Below are 18921 nucleotides of genomic sequence, written 5' to 3' on the forward strand. Positions count from 1 at the left end.
CGTAGGTGTGAGTGTGAATGGTTGTCTGTGTCTATGTGTCAGCCCTGTGATGACCTGGCGACCTGTCCAGGGTGTACCCTGCCTTTCGCCCGTAGTCAGCTGGGATAGGCTCCAGCTTGCCTGCGACCCTGTAGAACAGGATAAAGTAGCTAGAGATAATGAGATGAGATGAATTTATGATAATCTTTTTAAGATTTTGTTTAATCTTTCTCCTTGAAGTTGATTTTGGGGACAAAAAGAAAATGAATGTATGGGACCAATAATGAATAATTTACCAATGATTATTCCATAGACATGTACAGTGGAGCAAAAAAGTATTTAGTCAGCCACCAATTGTGCAAGTTCTCCCACTTTAAAAGATGAGAGAGGCCTGTAATTTTCATCATAGGTTCACTTCAACTATGAGAGACAGAATGGGGGGAAAGAATCCAGGAAATCACATTGTAGGATTTTTAATGAATTAATTGGTAAATTCCTCGGTAAAATAAGTATTTGGTCACCTACAAACAAGCAAGATTTCTGGCTCTCACAGACCTGTAACTTCTTCTGTAAGAGGCTCCTCTGTCCTCCACTCGTTACCTGTATTAATGGCACCTGTTTGAACTCGTTATCAGTATAAAAGACACCTGTCCACAACCTCAAACAGTCACACTCCAAACTCCACTATGGCCAAGACCAAAGAGCTGTCAAAGGACACCAGAAACAAAATTATAGACCTGCACCAGGCTGGGAAGACTGAATCTGCAATAGGTAAGCAGCTTGGTGTGAAGAAATCAACTGTGGGAGCAATTATTAGAAAATGGAAGACATACAAGACCACTGATAATCTCCCTCGATCTGGGGCTCCACGCAAGATCTCACCCCGTGGGGTCAAAATGATCACAAGAACGGTGAGCAAAAATCCCAGAACCACATGGGGGGACCTAGTGAATGACCTGCAGAGAGCTGGGACCAAAGTAACAAAGGCTACCATCAGTAACACACTACGCCGCCAGGGACTCAAATCCTGCAGTGCCCGAAGTGTCCCCCTGCTTAAGCCAGTACATGTCTAGGCCTGTCTGAAGTTTGCTAGAGAGCATTTGGATGATCCAGAAGAGGATTGGGAGAATGTCATATGGTCAGATGAAACCAAAATAGAACTTTTTGGTAAAAACTCAACTTGTCGTGTTTGGAGGAGCAAGAATGCTGAGTTGCATCCAAAGAACACCATACCTACTGTGAAGCATGGGGGTGGAAACATCATGCTTTGGGACTGTTTTTCTGCAAAGGGACCAGGACGATTGATCCGTGAAAGGAAAGAATGAATGGGGCCATGTATCGTGAGATTTTGAGTGAAAACCTCCTTCCATCAGCAAGGGCATTTGAAGATGAAACGTGGCTGGGTCTTTCAGCACGACAATGATCCCAAACACACCACCCGGGCAACAAAGGAGTGGCTTCGTAAGAAGCATTTCAAGGTTCTGGAGTGGCCTAGCCAGTCTCCAGATCTCAACCCCATAGAAAATCTTTGGAGGGAGTTGAAAGTCCATGTTGCCCAGCGACAGCCCCAAAACATCACTGCTCTAGAGGAGAGCTGCATGGAGGAATGGGCCAAAATACCAGCAACAGTGTGTGAAAACCTTGTGAAGACTTACAGAAAACATTTGACCTCTGTCATTGCCAACAAAGGGTATATAACAAAGTATTGAGATGAACTTTTGTTATTGACCAAATACTTATTTTCCACCATAATTTGCAAATAAATTCTTTAAAAATCAGACAGTGTGATTTTCTGGATTTTTTTTTTCTCATTTTGTCTCTCATAGTTGAGGTATACCTATGATGAAAATTACAGGCCTCTCTCATCTTTTTAAGTGGGAGAACTTGCACAATTAGTGACTGACTAAATACTTTTTTGCCCCAATGTAATTACTTAATATTTATTCTGTGGTAAAGATCCAAGGGATTCCACAATGAAGACAGAATGCAGCGATGACATCATTGTCTACATCTACATTTTGCCTTCTTGTGGAATTATCTGAGATTGTTTTTTTTTTTTGGCATTTAAACAAAAACACTGAATTTCATTTAGAAGTACCAGCCTTCCATTTGTGACTGCCTATAAAATCTTCTGCAAAGAATTATTGACAAGAAATTGCTGGAAAATCAGGAAATTTTATGGATGTCCAAACTTCTTCTAATGCTCAGGAATATGGTTAAGAAACATGAAGCTCTAGATGCTACAAATAACAGGTAATGCATTTAAAACTCTGCTAAAGATGTCAATGAATACATGTATTGTCTGAAGATGTAATGAAAAGAGAGTGTGAAGGAACTTTTTCAATGGAGCACTGAATAACAGAGAAATGGACAATTAATGACAATGACCCTAAATAAATGTATAATATTCTAATTGCCTGGATTGCCTGGATTGGCCAGGCTTCAGATGTTTCCATCGCTGGCCACAACGCGCCTCCATTCCATACGAGATGACGCCCTTCCCATCCATGTTGTCCCGAGATTGTTGTTCAACTTGTCTTTCCATCGTTTTGGAGGTTGCCCATGTGGTCTTTTCCAATTCTTTGGATACCACTCGACAATTGCATGAGTCCATTGGTTGTCTTTGAGTCTGGCGACATGGCCTGCCCAGTTGAGCTTCCGTCTCCGGTATTCTGTGATCACGTCGTTCACCCCGCTTCTCTCTTGTATCACCTCATTTCTGATGTGCTCCCTCAATGAGATTCCCAGCATCCACCTTTCCATGGCCCTTTGGGTCATACTCAGTCTTTGCTCCTCTTTGCGTGTGGTGGCCCAAGTCTCGCTTCCGTATAGCATCGCAGGTAAGACTGTACTGTTAAACAGTTTCGCACGTGTGAGCTTGGAGATTCTTGCTGTCAGCACTTCTTTAATGGAGGTGAATGCCTTCCATCCTGCTCGGATCCTTCAGAAGATTTCTGTACACTGATTGTGTTTCATGTTTACTGTTTGTCCCAAGTATATATACTCTTCCACCTCTTCGATTTCATCACTTCCCACAATCACTCTTCCACGTGCTACATTGTCAGACCACGTGTACTTGGTTTTAGTCCGGTTCATCTTGAGGCCAATGGCTGTACTATGTTTGTCCAGCTCGTTCAGCATATTCTGAAGTTGACCTGTATTGGATGCAATGAGAACGATGTCGTCTGTGAATCTGAGGTGTGTTAGTATCTCTCCATTGATGTTTATACCTCCATCCCAATTGACCTTTCGAATATTCTAATTATTTATTTTTAATTGATTGCCTTAATTTTCTAAATGGTTTCTCTCCAACACAGGTGATGGGAGCAGCCAATTTGATGACATCACAGTGGCTCACATATGATTGTGGATGATCAACTTACAGACAGCTAACCTCCAATCAGCATCTGCCTTAAAGACACTGTCATGCCATCAAAAACAGCTGACCCCTAGACAGAAATTCCTACAATTATAGCCCCACTTGAAATTGTTTAAATCTTGATTTTTTTTCTCAAACATAATTATTTTCCTAAACTGATTAATGTAAATTCATATGAATACTTTTGTTCCCCTTTAAAAACATTTCCCTTGAATTGAAATTGTGCTAAAGGAAACTTTATTGGTTATTTTTTCAGTAGTGACCAGCTGAAACACAGTCTAAAGACTGACTATCCACAACTCACATTTCACCAACCAAAACAAAGAAATGTAAGTGAGATTGTGTATTTTAAAAACCTTTCAACTTCTTTCCTTGTTGAGAAGATTTCTGAACCATCAGGCACTGGTGAAATCACATCCTCATCAGACCCTGATATGAACAATTCTTCATCAAGCCCAGAACATGTACCTAGTTACAGCACCAGTGTGCAAGATGTTCTCAAAACCTTGTATTCTTCTGGTCTTTTCATACATAGTTCACTAAAGGAGAAACTTGTCATCAAATATCCATGGCCATCAACTTCTGAATCATTTACTATTGATCATGCCCATGAAGTTGTTCCAGATGAGCTGTACAACATCATAACATGGATTGTTGGTGCATCTGTTGAGCCAACCATGGGTGACCTTGATGTTCCAGAAGAGATCCAACTAAAGGTTTTGTCAATATGTCAAGATATAGTGTATCTGGCCTCTGGTGGGAGGAGACAGACTCCCAAGTCATTAGCCCTTGACCTGACTGTTAGACATTTAACTGGGCCACATCAGGTGTTAAGTATTCTTAATAATCTTGGACACACTGCTTCAACTGATGCTATATTCCAGTTTGAAACAAGTTTGGCTCAATTACAGATTCTAAAAGGAAACAATATCCCACCAGTATTCAGTACGGACAAACCTACAGTCTTGGTTTGGGACAACAAAGCCTTCTCTGAAGAGACACTAACTGGTGCAGGAACAACCCATTTCACAAATGGTATCATGGGTTATAACATTTTCAAAAACAGGAACATAAGGGACCACAGATTGATAGCAATTCAAAAGTAGAATGTACTGTAAGTGGCAGGTTTGATGACTGTAAGAAACTTGACAATGCTTATTGTATGATTAGGTATATCAGTGACTACGTTTACATGCACGTCCAAATCGAGCTGCTGTTGGTAATCGAGCAAAGGGTCCCAGCAGGGGTGCCAGAGAAATCCAATCCTACATGCACAAGTGAAATCGGGCTATTGTGCAAGGTGCATTGTGCACCCGAGCCACACGTGGCGCTACACGCCCCATCGTGTTGGTACACTTCCGGTTGTCGTCATGAAGAAGAGCTATAGTGTTGCCAGATACTGCTGACGTTTTCCAGCCCAAAACATGTTCAAATCCGCTAAAATGCACTTAAAACCCCCAATCTGGCAACACTAGCAGTTCCGTGTTCAAGCTGTTAGGCTTGCTCTAACAGACTGTCCGGCGCAGACCACTGTTTTGTTAGACAACTTATTTTGCACAATAATATTTTTCTAAAGTCCATTTTTTGCTTACAAAAAATATATATTTTTTTGCTTACAATTTAACTTATGTCTTAATAAACACACAAAAAGTTCAATTGTTTTGTTTTTATTGACATTCTTCAGATGTTGGACATATATATATACACACACACACACAAATACAATGACTTGTTTATATACACAATTCACAGCTATGCAACAGCTGTACAGATGTATTTGGTGATACAGTAAGTGAGCTAAATTTTAACAGTGCAAACAATGCCACAAAAAGAAAAGATTCATGCCGTTGTCATGCCGACCGAGGCTGTTGTGTTTCCCGCTTGTGGTCTCGTCACTCGTCACTTCCGGAAGTAGCTCGACAACTAGCTCAATAGGGTATACATGCTCAAAGTAGCTCGGCAGAAATCGCATAATCTAGGTCGTGTAGCTCGATTCCGAGAAATCAAGTTCGGTTCAATTTCAGCCGAATTAAGGTGTATACATGGCATTTTGAACTTCGATTTCAGTCGAGCAACGGCAGAAATTCGATTCTCTCTATGTGCATGTAAACGTAGTGAATGATGGTGGGCAACCTATACTAGGCTGGAAGGGTTTCAATATCTCACTTAGCAAGTCTGTGCTGCCTAAATCAGCTATATATTACTTGCCTTTTATTGAGGCATCACCAACAGACATGGTTACTGTAAAAACTATTTTTAAGAGGAGTCTAGATATGGCAAATAGTCTTAACCTCAGGTCCATCATATTGGTTTTTGGTCAGGTTATCAATTCTAAGTCACAGGAAATTCAGTGGAATGATCCAGGTTTCACAGTCAAGTCAAGTTTGTTTGTATAGCGCTTTTAACAGACATTGTCCCAAAGCAGCTTTACAGAATCTGAATGACCCAAGACATGAGCCAATTTTATCCCTAATCTATCCCCAATGAGCAAGCCTGTGGTGATGGTGGCAAGGACAAACTCCCTCAGATGACATGAGGAAGAAACCTCGAGAGAAACCAGACTCAAAAGGGAACCCACCCTCATTTGGGCAACAACAGACAACATGACTATAACATTAACAGTTTTAACATTAAGTCAGTTTCGTTGATGTTATAACTCTTTATTAATGGAAACTTGAGTGCAAAACTGTTCATGACAACTGCAGTCCTCAAGTTAGCAAGTCAACTGTAGTCCTCAGCCAAAAAAGCATTACTGTAAGTGTCCAGAGCATCTTCCAAGTGTTACATTCAACTGTCCATATGGGGCCGTCCTCCACAGGAGCAATGTGATGAGACTCCAACCAGGCATAGGGCATCAGGATGGATCAGGCAGGTCCGAGGAGCAGAAGAGGCCAGCATCTCTATCTCAGGATTGACATGTAACTCAGAGGGACAGATTTTTTTTTTTGGGGGGGGGGGGGGGGAGAGAACAGTCCTACAGTCACAGAAAGAACAGTCATCCGCTTAGGTGAATTCCATACAATTATGTCTCTTCTATCAATTTTAGGAACTTGATTTAGGGGTGCTGGTCTCCAAGACTTGTTGATTGAGGCAGGGATTGTTGCTTAAGGCTCAATTAATGGTGTTATGTCAGGCCATCATTACAATCGTAGCATTAAAGCTCACAAACTGGTATATGAGACCTTGCAGCGATTACGATTTAGAGCTTTCTTGGGTTCACTGTCAGATGATCAGATGGTTGAATATGTGGGAGAAGAAAGAGAGATGCTGGGTCAGTACTCAAATGGCACCCTACAGAGTTATCTGCAGTCTGGAGCAGTTGATCAAATGATGACTGATTACTCATCCTGGATAGAATGCCAGAGTAGACAGAATCAAACATTCAACCTGTGGTCTTCATATATTGATATTTTTGAAGTGATCCTGCTCTTTATTAGGGCAACTTGTGAGTCTGATTGGTTTCTCCACCTCAGTTGTAATAGAGATGATGCCTTGATTCTTCTCTTATGATCGATTTAACTATGCTAGATACCTACTGGTGTATTTGTTGGAGATGATCAATCTCTCCTGAAGTCTATAAGTCAGTGACCAAATGTAGAAAGTGGACTGTACAGCAAACTGTGGGTGGTAAAAGAGAGCAACTGGACTTGCTTGAAGATTCTTGAAGACGTTTCACCTCTCATCTGAAAGGCTTCTTCAGTTCTGTCTGACTAATAGGGAGTATCAGGTATTTATCCTCTCATGGATGAAAAGCAATCCTAAGGTGTCGTTGAGTCATCCTGTTGGTGTGGGTCACTGGGGGCTGGGTGTGAACGGCCTAGAGAGTCGTTGGGGTGATCAATGGATTGTTGGTTCTCTCTGTCCTCCTGTGAGTCACTGAAAACAGCTGGGTTATGGTGTGCATTCAGTTGTCTGGGAAGTGTGCCAAGGACTGCATTGTAGGTGGCTGATAAATGATATCTTAGACCACCACCTCGGTTCAGTGATGGCTGTTCCAGGTTGACAAAAATGGCTTCTTTAACTTCTCGCTCATACCAACGATCCTCTCTGGCTAAAATGCGTACGTTGCAATCCTGAAATGAGTGTCCTTTGTTGTTAAGCGTTAAGATGAAGATTGACAGCAGAGTCCTGGCCTGAGGAACTGGCTCTCCTGTACTGAGCCATGTGCCTGTGAAGCGGTTGTTTCGCTTCCCCAATATACAAGTCCGTGCATTCCTCACTGCACTGAATTGCATACACTATGTTGTCCCATTTGTGTCTGGCTATTCTGTCCTTAGAGTGGACCAGTTTCTGCTTCAGGGTGTTACTGGGTCTGTGAGGCAACAGTACTAACCACTACACCACTGTGCTGCCTGATAATAATCTCATCTCATCTCATTATCTCTAGCCGCTTTATCCTGTTCTACAGGGTCGCAGGCAAGCTGGAGCCTATCCCAGCTGACTATGGGCGGGGGTACACCCTGGACAAGTTACCAGGTCATCACAGGGCTGACACATAGAGACAAACAACCATTCACACTCACACCTATGGTCAATTTAGAGCCACCAGTTAGCATAACCTGCATGTCTTTGGACTGTGAGGGAAACCGGAGCACCCGGAGGAAACCCACACAGACGCGGGGAGAACATGCAAACTCCACACAGAAAGGCCCTTGTTGGCCGCTGGGCTCAAACTCAGGACTTTCTTGCTGTGAGGCAACAGTGCTAACCACTACATCACTGTGCCGCCCGTCATCTACAAGCCATTGATGCTAATTTATACTTTCTAACAGGAGTCTACAACAAAGTTAGAATTCTTAATCTACAGGAAATAGCAGCCACTTTTTCTCCTGACAAATGTAGAGCCCTTATTGGTCTTTGCACCTTCACTGGGTGTGAATCTGTTAGCACATTTTATGGGAAAAGGAAAGAAGATGGCTTTCTCAGTTGCCATGGAAGATGAGTCATTTGTTGAAAAATTTTGTTGTCTTGGTGAGCATTTTAATGTATCTGAGGACCTGCTAGATGAGCTCGAGAGGTTCATTTGCAAGTTGTATGGATTAGATCTCTCATCTGTCAATGAAGCAAGGTACAATATATTCTGTGTATCACCCAAATCCCTGGAACAGAGTCTGCTACCTACAAAGGATGCACTAAAGCAGCACACTCTGAGAGCAAACTATCAAGCTGCCATATATAAGAGAGCTCTCAACTAGTCGATTTCAGCACCAACTTCTGCAGGAAGAGGTTGAAATGTCTCAAACAATGAGATCTCCATTTGCTGGATGACAAATGATCCAGCACCTAAAGATGTCCTTCAGCTCATTCACTGTGGGTGTAAATCTGCACAGTGCTCTACTAATCGTTGTTCTTGTAGGCCATCAAAACTTCCCTGTACTGATATCTGCCAATGCAATAAGTTTACAAATCAGCCAGATATGTGTGCTGATTATTTTAAGTCTGATTCACAGTGATTATACTGACATGGAATAATCTTTCCTCCTGGTATGGGATGCCAACATTGTTGTTTCTCAGGCTATTTATATCAATATTATTGTGAATTCTCAGGCAGTATATCAATATTGTGATTAATTTGAAGAAAATAGATTAGATGTTTGTGCAATATAAAATGTAATATGTTGACTTGTGTTATTCAATCTATATGCATGCATAGTCCTAGCTATAGTATAATTTATATGACTAAATTCCCAAAGATTTATGGAAAAACTGTTTGAAATACTTTTGTTTATTAATACTAAGGGACTTATATGAGATATTAGGCTTTTCTTCAGTAATTCCCAGAAATAATGACTTTTGATATCAGGATATGGTGACCCTTGTCGTATCAGATTTTTCATATTTTGCAATCATGTTTATTCTGTAACTATTCAGATATTCTATCTCAAATTTTGTAAACTACATTTGGGGGCATTTCATTGTGGTGAATAAATATTATCAATGTATGTTAAGTATTTTCTTAGTTATTTCTGGTCAGAGTAGTGCTCAGATGCTAAAATGTCCATTTTTGAGCATTATTGTCAACTTAAGTTGTACATCTCAAAATTGCAGGAAATCTTTTTGTGGACTTCTATTATAGTGTTCTTTATAACGTTAAGATATGAGAAATAGTTGAAAAAAGTATCCCCAAAGATGAGTAAACGAAATCCAGTTTGAAGCCCTCCTGTGTTTGAGCAGATAGCCTAATATTCATAATCCACAATCCTATTGTGGGCGCAATCAGTTAATTATTGATATTAAGTGATCAATCTCGTTAAATCAGTCTCATTAAATTTGAAGGTTAACTAGACAGGGACACTCTAACGAGTGCAAACCCCGCCTTTTCCCTATTAAAATACATTGGGCGAAAATTTCGAAGTTCTGCCATGACCTTGACCTTTGACCTCCAAAATTTAATGGTTTCCTTCCTGGGTGATTGGCAACACATGTACAAAATTTGGTCCAAATCGATCCATTGGTTCTTGAGATATCTTGCAGACACACAGACAGACAGACAGACAGACAGGCAGATACACACACACACAGACTGACGCAGGTGAAAATAATAACCCCTCCGACTACTGTCGGCGGGGTTAATAATTAAAATGAATCAATCCCATTGAATCGTTTACTTTGACTCCTTTGAATTGAATCATACCATAGAATCACTCATTTGAAGTGAATCATTCAGTGAATCATTTAGTGAATCGTTCGATGAATCATTTAGTGAATCATACAATGAATCATTCAGTGAATCATACCATTAATCCTGGATAAATTACCAAACAGCTAGATTATGGTATATTTCCAAATTATTACGATCACTTACCATATTACATAACTTTTATATGCACCCTTTTGAATTCGAGGGAGATTGGGGACTTTATATTGTTCACACAAATAAACACAGTTTGTTTAATAAATGAATTTATTACAACAAAGATAAAAATAATAAATCAATATATACAAGCAGTGAGGTGTGTATATACATGTGTGGTGTGTGTGTATGGCCTAGCTTGTTGCTAGCTAAAACAAAAGAATGTTATCTAAATAGAACAAAGGATTAGCTCTGTTGCTAATGTGTGCTTGTGTGTGTGTGTGTGTGTGTGAGAGAGAGAGAGAAGGACTTGACCATGTGTTTAGCCTCGTGTAGCTAACTACACGTGGTGGAGGCCTAGATTAGCCTTGTGTTGCTAGTGTGTGTTTGTGAAAGGCCCTATGGCCTAGCTAAAGTGTGTTTGTTAGGCCTGGTGAGGCCTACTGAGCACGTGTTGCTAAAGACAAAGGGAAGCTATCTAAAGTGTATCAGGCCTGGTCAGGCCTGTTGAGCACGTGTTTTCTCAGTAACAAAAAGATTCCACACTCATAACATTACCAAACTCACTGAAACCTTGATAAGGTCAAAATGTATGATAAGGAAATTAGTGTTAGTCAGAATAAGAGAGAGAGAAGGAGCATGCGCAGCCTATCTATTAAACAATTGAGAGAACATAGAACCAAAATAAATCAATACGCTGCGTGTCTAACAGTGTAACAGATAAACCTGGGTTTAAATTCACACTATTTCAAATAAAAGCAAATTCCTAAGACTATCTTAATTATGCCCAAATGCCAAAATCTTACTTAATCCTGCCTTTAGCAAGATATGAAGAACTATTCGCCGGTGTAGTTTCGGGCCTCGCCGTGGGAGCACGTGAGCCGCTCGTGATGGAGGCGTAGAAAACTTTCGGGTCCAGCGGAGCACTTGGGTGGTTCCCGTGGAAAGCAGAGGATTCTTGGTCCGAACCTCAGCGTTCGTGAGGAAAAGTCTCTGATCAGAATAAGATGCACAGCGCTTTTGAGTTAAAAAGGATTCAATCGCTTCTTAACTTTTAACTGCCTGGGCTGCAGTCGTGACGTCACTTCTAGTACAAGTAAACCGGTTGTAACTCAGGTTGAGTTTAAAGATCGCGCTATTCTGGACTTTTACCTTGGCCAGTGGTTAGGCACAGAACGCGCTGGATGGTGAATCTTGCAAGAAAGAAGTGTCTTCGGGTTGGAGGGCATCTCTTTATGCGTCTAGCTCCCTTGAAAACCGGACGCGAGAGACAAAATGGCGGAGCTTCCGCTTGGATTTATGCGTGCATGGCGGACTGACGTAGATGATCCCGCCCCGGCGTGACGTAGGTCAACGCGGAAGTAGGCTGACCGGAAATGTAGTTTCTTAAAGAGACAAAATGGCGGCATGATACCTACACTATATATGCCTAGTCTGGCTAACGCGACTTCAAAGCTCTACGAGCTATTGGTCTGGCCAAGATATTAAGCCCAACCGTTTCCCAGAGCCCGTGGTTGACCCGCCTCCCTGAAATGCCTCAGTTTGCTACTGGTCGAAGCCAGAAAAGGCTGTGACGAAGCTTAAACCAATCACATCACTCTTTCCTCTGACGTATGTGACGCGACGGAAACTGCGGGGCTAACTGGTAGATTAAACTCTTACCGAAGCCGGTCGGGAGCAAGGCAAAAGCGTCCTTCCTTTCAATAAATACCTCCAGGGTTGCTCTTTGCTCCGTTTTCAATGAGAACTTCCCGTTGAATGCTTTCAATACAGCATCTACCGCTGTGTTAAAGGCTTGCCGCTGCTCCATGTTCGTGATGTGAATGAAGCGCTTCCGGCATAGATTCTGTAAACAATCTATGGCTTCCGGTCGCAGTTCTACTACGTCACTGCCTTGAACACGCCTCTACCCAGGGCCGTTGGAGATGCTCAAAGTTGATTGGTTCCTGATTTTTCGGGAGCTTGGAAGAGCTGTAGATAGCTTGCCTGGCCAGACTAAGCTCGCAACAGGCCCTCGTGTTGCGTCACGCTTAGGATGGGCGGGCCCAGGCTAATTTTGCATTTATCCACATTTATGCATTCTTATTACCACGGGTCGGCCTAGTGGTTAGCGTGTCCGCCTCTTGACCGTGAGATGGCGAGTTCTACTCGTGGTCAGGTCATACCAAAAATCATCATAAAAAAAGGTACCTACTACCATCTGGCTAGGCATGCTGCAATACAGATGCAAGTGGGGAAGTCAAACTCTCTTGCACTACGTTCACACTGCAGGCTGAAGTGACTCAAATCCGATTTTTTCGCCCATATGTGACCTGTATCCAATCTTTTATTGACAATATGAACGACACAGATCCGATTTTTTCAAATCCGACCCAGGCCGTTTGGATATGTGGTCCTAATTCCGATTCCTATCCGATCTTTTCATATGCGACTTCAGTCTGAACCGCCAGGTCGCATTCATCCGACTTACACGTCATCAACAAGCCACAAACGTCACTATTCTGCGCTGAAGTAGGCGGCGGGTCTCTCAAAAAAAGTTACAACAACATGGCTTTGATGTTCCTTTGAACGGAGGTTGCAGTCACTACCCCGCAGAACGCCTGAGCCAAAACCCTTGCCCTCTTCCTTCTCAACCTCCTCCTTAACATCAGGCTATTGTGCATGTTCTGGCTCCGTCGCAACAACAACTGCATCATCGCCAGGTACTCCATGCTGGCTACTGTCATACACAGGAAACTTTAGGTTACTTCCGTAAACACTGGCCATGCTCACTGCGTGTGACGTCGTTGTATCCTGCAATGCACATGCGGAACACTTTTAGGTCGCTTTTCGTTCATACTGAGGATCACATACAAGTCGCATATATTTGTTAATGTGAACAACCTCACAAAAAAATCAGATTTCACAAAAAAATCGGAATTGAGCATTAAGCCTTGCAGTGTGAACGTAGTGATGGTTACCAGAGGACTAGCCCCCTACTGTAACCCTAGCTGTATAGGCGAGAGGCCAAGGGCTATCAAAACGGAGATCGGCACCACACCCATGTGCCTTAAAAGAGTTGTTTAGTACTGGGACAGGAGACTGCCTGGGAAGACTGGATGCTGGCGTGAGAGGGACTTGACTTGATGCATTCTTATTACACAGTTATTACATGTATCCCATGCATTCATTTATTCCACTATGTAACTCATTCTTTTGTTACTTATTACTTAATCATTTAATCATGTTTATCCGTTCATATCTATATCATATGTAACCACCTATATGCCCATTTTTTGTTTTGATGATTAATTGCTTAATTAATCAAATAGGGGGGAGTGAAGAATGGTTAAGCAATTCTTACATTTTCATTATTTCAGGCCTAGTGTAATCCTTGGGCTGATGGAGAAAAATGGTATGTGTTTGTTTGTCCCAAGCAACATCTTTATCTTTGTTGTGGTTTCAATGTTATGAGAAACCAGAAAGTATGAGAGAGAATGGTTTTTTTGGGGGGACATTCAGAGAGAGAGCGTCAGTCTCAGGAAAGGACAACAGCAGCAGACATACAGTGGCATGCAAAGGTTTGGGCACCCTTGCTGAAAATGTCTGTTACTGTGAATAGTTAAGTGAGCGGAAGATGAACTGATCACCAAAAGGCATAAAAGGTAAAGATGACACATTTCTTTAATATTTTCCACAAGATTACATTTTATTTCCATCATTTACAGGCATAAAATACCAAAAAATGAAAAGGACCTGAAGCAAAAGTTTGGGCACCTGGCATGGTCTATACTTAGTAACACCCCCTTTGGCAAGTATCACAGCTTGTAAACACTTTTTGTAGCCAGCTAATAATCTTTCAGTTCTTACCTGGGGGATTTTCGTGCATTCATCCTTGTAAAAGGCTTCCAGTTCTGCAAGTTTCTTGGGCTGTCTTGCATGCACTGCTCTTTTGAGATCTATCCACAGATTTTCAATGATGTTTAGGTCAGGGGACTATGAGGGCCATGGCAAAACCTTCAGCTTGTGCCTCTTGAGGTATTCCATTGTAGATTTTGAGGTGTGTTTTGGATCATCGTCTTATTGTAGGACCCATCCTCTTTTTAACTTCAACTTTTTTACAGGTGGTGTGATATTTGCTTCCAGAATTTGTTGGTATTTATTCGAATCCATGCTTCCCTCGACCAATGAAATGTGCCCTGTGCCACTTGCTGCAACACAACCCCAAAGCATGATCGATCCACACCCATGCTTCAGACTTGGAGAGGTGTTCTTTTCCTGGAATTTGGCACCCTTTTTTCTCCAAACATACCTTTGCACATTGTGGCCAAAAAGTTCTATTTTGATTTCATCAGTCCACAGGACTTGTTTCCAAAATGCATCAGGTTTGCTTATATGTTCATTTGCAAACTTCAGACACTGAATTTTGTGGCTAGGATGCAGGAAAGGTTTTCTTCTGATGACTCTTTCATTAAGGTCATATTTGTTCAGGTGTCGCTGCATAGTAGAACAGTGCACCACCACTCCAGGGTCTGCTAAATCTTTCTGTAGGTCTTCTGCAGTCAAACAGGGGTTTTTATTTGCTTTTCTAGCAATCCAACGAGCAGTTCTTTCAGAAAGTTTTCTTCATCTTCCAGACCTCACCTTGATTTCCACTGTTTCTGTTAATTGCCATTTCTTAATAACATTACAGTCTGAGGAAACAGCTACCTGAAAACACTTTGCTATGTTCTTGTAGCCTTCTCCTGCTTTGTGAACATCAAGTATTTTATTTTTCAGAATGCTAGGGAGCTGCTTAGAGGAGCCCATTGCTGTTGATTTTAGGGACAAGTTTGAGGAGTCAGAGAATTTATACAGCTTTGAAATCTGCATCATCTGACCTTTCCTAACAAAGAATTTGAACAAGCCACAGCTCAATAACCCAATTAAGGTCTGGAACCTTGGTAAAAGTTACCTGAGAACTCAAATGTATTGGGGTGCCCAAACTTTTGCATGGTGTTCCTTTTCTTTTTTCACTCTCCAATTGTACAAAACAAAAATAATACAAAAATCTTGCATAAAACACTGAAAAGAAATGTCTCACCTTTACCTTTATGCCTTTTGGTGATCAGTTCATCTTCTGCTCACTTAACTATTCACAGTAACAGACATTTTCAGCAAGGGTGCCCAAACTTTTGCATGCCACTATACATGAAGCTTCTTTAATAAAATCTTTTTGTCTCTCTAAGTCTCTATGTCTGTTTTGCAATCTTTATTGAAAGGGAAAACAGAAAATTTACTTCACAATCTAACAGTCATGAAACTCTTTCTGACATCCATTGCTTGGCCATGTTATGTTTGTAAGCTTGGATTAGAAATTTGTGTCAACAAATGCCATTTTTTTCTATAGCTTCAGTCCAAGGAACCTCAAGGTGCAGTCCATCTGGTACCATGTATTATGTCGGACATCTCTGACCAAGATACCTTTTGCCCCATAAATCTTTATTATACATACCTTTCAAACAAACATTTACATACCTTCACTTAAGTTCTGTTAGTACTTTCTGCTGGTTCATTATATAACATGTATGCTTGTGTACATGTACATATATTTTTACAAACGAACTATGTAAACATACAGTTTGAAAAAACATATGGTATGTTCTGTGCTTATGTTAAATTGCTGTGGTTTATGGGGAAGCCATGGCCTAACGGGGAAGCCATGGCCTAATGGTTAGAGAAGCAGCTTTGGGACCAAAAGGTTGCCAGTTCAACTTCCTGGACCAGCAGGAATGGCTGAAATACAACTGAGCAAAGTACCTAGCCCCTCAGGAAACTCTGGGTAAGTGCATCTGCTAAATACCTGTAACGTAATGCTATATTTAAAGTATGATTTAACCTGTTTTCCTTTTTGTCAGTAATTTTGCAGTATTTTGAACAGCTTCTATCTTGTTACCATTTTCAGCCAAGTGGTGCAATACTTTCTTCGGGTCTTTTTCACAGGCTTGTTTAGTAGAGGATCAAATATTGTCTACATATTATAACACCATCGCTCCTGGTAATTTTAATCCCTCTAGGCTGTCTTTGAGTGCAGGTGAGAATATGGCTGGGTTTATGATACCCCTGGGCTAACCTTGTTCAAACGTAAGTTTTGCTTTTGAATGAAAATGCAAACCGTGTAACTGTGAATCTCTGTGCACTGGAAATCGTTGGCCAAATCTGCAATTGAAAGCCATCTACTTCCAGCTGGATACACTCCTTGTAGCTCTTGTAGAAAACACAATTAGGCTACCCTGCATCCTAGAAAGATTAGTGTGCACACTGGAGATGTTTCACAAAGAATTATAATGCAAAATTTTAATAGCGTTAGTTCCACTTCAGGTGTTTTAACTAAGGACATGTATTATCAGCCCTATAAAGTCATTTTGTCTGTATTGGGTCTTTCTCCCTAATTTTGTTAATTAACTTTTTTCAAACTCCTCCAACTAAAGCCTTTTGCCTGTGTACAATCAAGTGTTTATTATGTATCATCATACATAATACACTGTGGGTAAAGGAGCTAGCATACTAGCTAGTACTTATTCATAGATGTATAATGGAGTGTTCCTTGTGTTTTTATATTTGTGGCATTGACTCTTCCTGCCTACATAAACCACGTGAAGACAACACTCAGACTCTGAGCATACATTTAGTACATTTCCATGGAATAGAAGTTTCAATGAGTCCAGGGTCTTGGACCTCACCGGCAGAGTCCAGATAATGGGTCTCTAGATGCACTGACATTCAGTGACTACAAGAAGTTATCTACATCAACCAGGGAACTGAAGATTATTTGACAGCCTTTGTGTCAACTTCATGGTTGCAGGGTACATGGAAAAAAGCTGGAGCCTAGTGGCTTTGAATTTTTTTGATCACTGGTGTGAATCTATTTTGGAATAGCTTGCCTATCTGAAAATCTCAGTAGACAGAAAATTACAGGGTAGGGTTTTTTTTTTTTGGACTAGTCATCATACATCTATAAGGCAGCAACACAAAAGAAACAGTCTCCATTTAGGAAAGTTGGTCTGAAGGTAGTCCTCAAGACTGGATCCCTCAACTGTCTGAGGTCATTTCTTTGGCTTCTGTTCAATTTTAATCAGACTGCTTTGTAAACTGGCTAGTTTAGTTGAATCATTAATAGCTAGCATAGTGTCCTGGATCCACTGCTAATTTTCCATATAGCCTCATTATCAGACAAGATGGTCTTTTAAAGAAGCAGTTAGAGCATAAAAGGAGATTTCAGGGCTTCGATCATAGCCAGGATCACCAAAACATCAAAAGATGCATTACTGCTCCCTTGAATGCCTGACTAAAGGCCAATTTATGCTGAAAACGCAGTCCTCGCAGATGGCGTCGCAGATGGCGTCTGCGTAGCCCCCCCCACCTTCGCAGACGCTCTGCACGCACCTCCCAAAAATTGTGACCACCGCAGAAGCCTCGCAGACAGCGTCGCAGACAAGAGGGCTCTGATTGGTCCACTCTACATCCGCTGTACACGCACTTCCGCTTCCCTACTTTCCCGGTTTGGTTTAACTACCGCCATTTTTAAAAACACGAGCGAAGATGGAGCAGCACGAAGAGCGGTTGATCGAGGAAGTGAGGAAGTTCGTACATCTATACGACTCCAGTTCTAGTCATTATAAGTAACCGGAGGATAAACACTCCACTAACCACACCCACCAACTACTCCTAGCAATTTCGCGCCCCCTTGCGTTGTGGCGGTGAATAACATCGCGCACGCCTATTACTCCCCGCTCAACGATAAATTACAACTGTCTGCGAAAAGCTATCTGCGAAAGCCTTGTCGCAAGAGCATGCAGAGGCCCTTACTCCACTCAAATGACAGCATCAAGTTAATCTCAACATAGAGCATCATTTTCTCTAGCGTCTTATCTGTTGTGTGTACTTGTAGTAGACACAGAAATCATAGTAATATTGAACAGAAACAACGAACATGTACTGAATATTAAATGGTTTTTGAGTAACTCCTAGACAAGCCTAATACCTTACACCTGCATCACAGCCAAAACATCACAAAGCTGTCCCTATGAAGGTAGATGGTGTATGTACACATGTTCTTGCGTGCATATATGTACATATAAAATTGAGTGAAATTTGAAAATATTAAGTATAGTAATGAAAATAAGTGATAGTTATTAAAAAATACAATGATTAAAATACACCGTTCACAACCAGTGTATCAGAACAGATCAGAACACAATCAGCTATAAATGAAACAAAATGGTTTTAAAAACTGCAAAAGAAATTAAATGACAACATGTATTAATTGCAATGAAAGCACTGTATTCTGTCTTTGGGCTGTCAAAAATATCCCAACATTTGTGCAAACTGGCTTTATGTTAAACAGAAACTACAATTTAACCCCCCTGTAAGGTCCAAAATGCTGCCAGCTGCAACCAATCTCTGGAGAAAAATTGTCTCTTGGTCCACATTGTGCATGGCTTGCTTCAACATAGTAGCCATAGGTAGGTTGTCATAGTAATGCAGTGGTGTCTCCTTCTGGCTAAGGTTGTAGCCAAAGCCTGCTAGGCTGACTTCATCACACAAGTAGGTCGCCAGGTTAACAGCAGATACCCCTAAGGTAGGAATATTCTGGATACAAAAAGACAAGAGTAAACAAGAAAAAAAATAAGGACCTTATTAGTACACCAAAATCAATTTCAGTAATTAGTAAGAGGCATCACAGGATGGTGTTTTGTTTCTCTGTACTCATGATTGCCAATCTCTGTTTTGAAATTTTATTTATTTTAAA

General features: G+C 41.2%; 1 protein-coding gene across 1 annotated transcript in view; it reads right to left on the reverse strand.

The window, feature by feature from the left end:
* Nucleotides 1–15590: 15590 nt before the first annotated feature.
* The window catches only part of st3gal5 (ST3 beta-galactoside alpha-2,3-sialyltransferase 5), a 123547-nt gene continuing 120216 nt past the window's right edge, over nt 15591–18921 (reverse strand). Inside the window, exon 7 of the mRNA XM_060927635.1 lies at nt 15591–18761. Within this exon, the coding sequence (XP_060783618.1) occupies nt 18504–18761 (258 nt within the window). The 3' untranslated portion in view covers nt 15591–18503. The remainder of the gene's footprint in view (nt 18762–18921) is intronic.

This window comes from Neoarius graeffei, chromosome 8 (assembly GCF_027579695.1).
Source record: "Neoarius graeffei isolate fNeoGra1 chromosome 8, fNeoGra1.pri, whole genome shotgun sequence".
In the NCBI taxonomy this organism is placed as follows: Eukaryota; Metazoa; Chordata; class Actinopteri; order Siluriformes; family Ariidae; genus Neoarius; species Neoarius graeffei.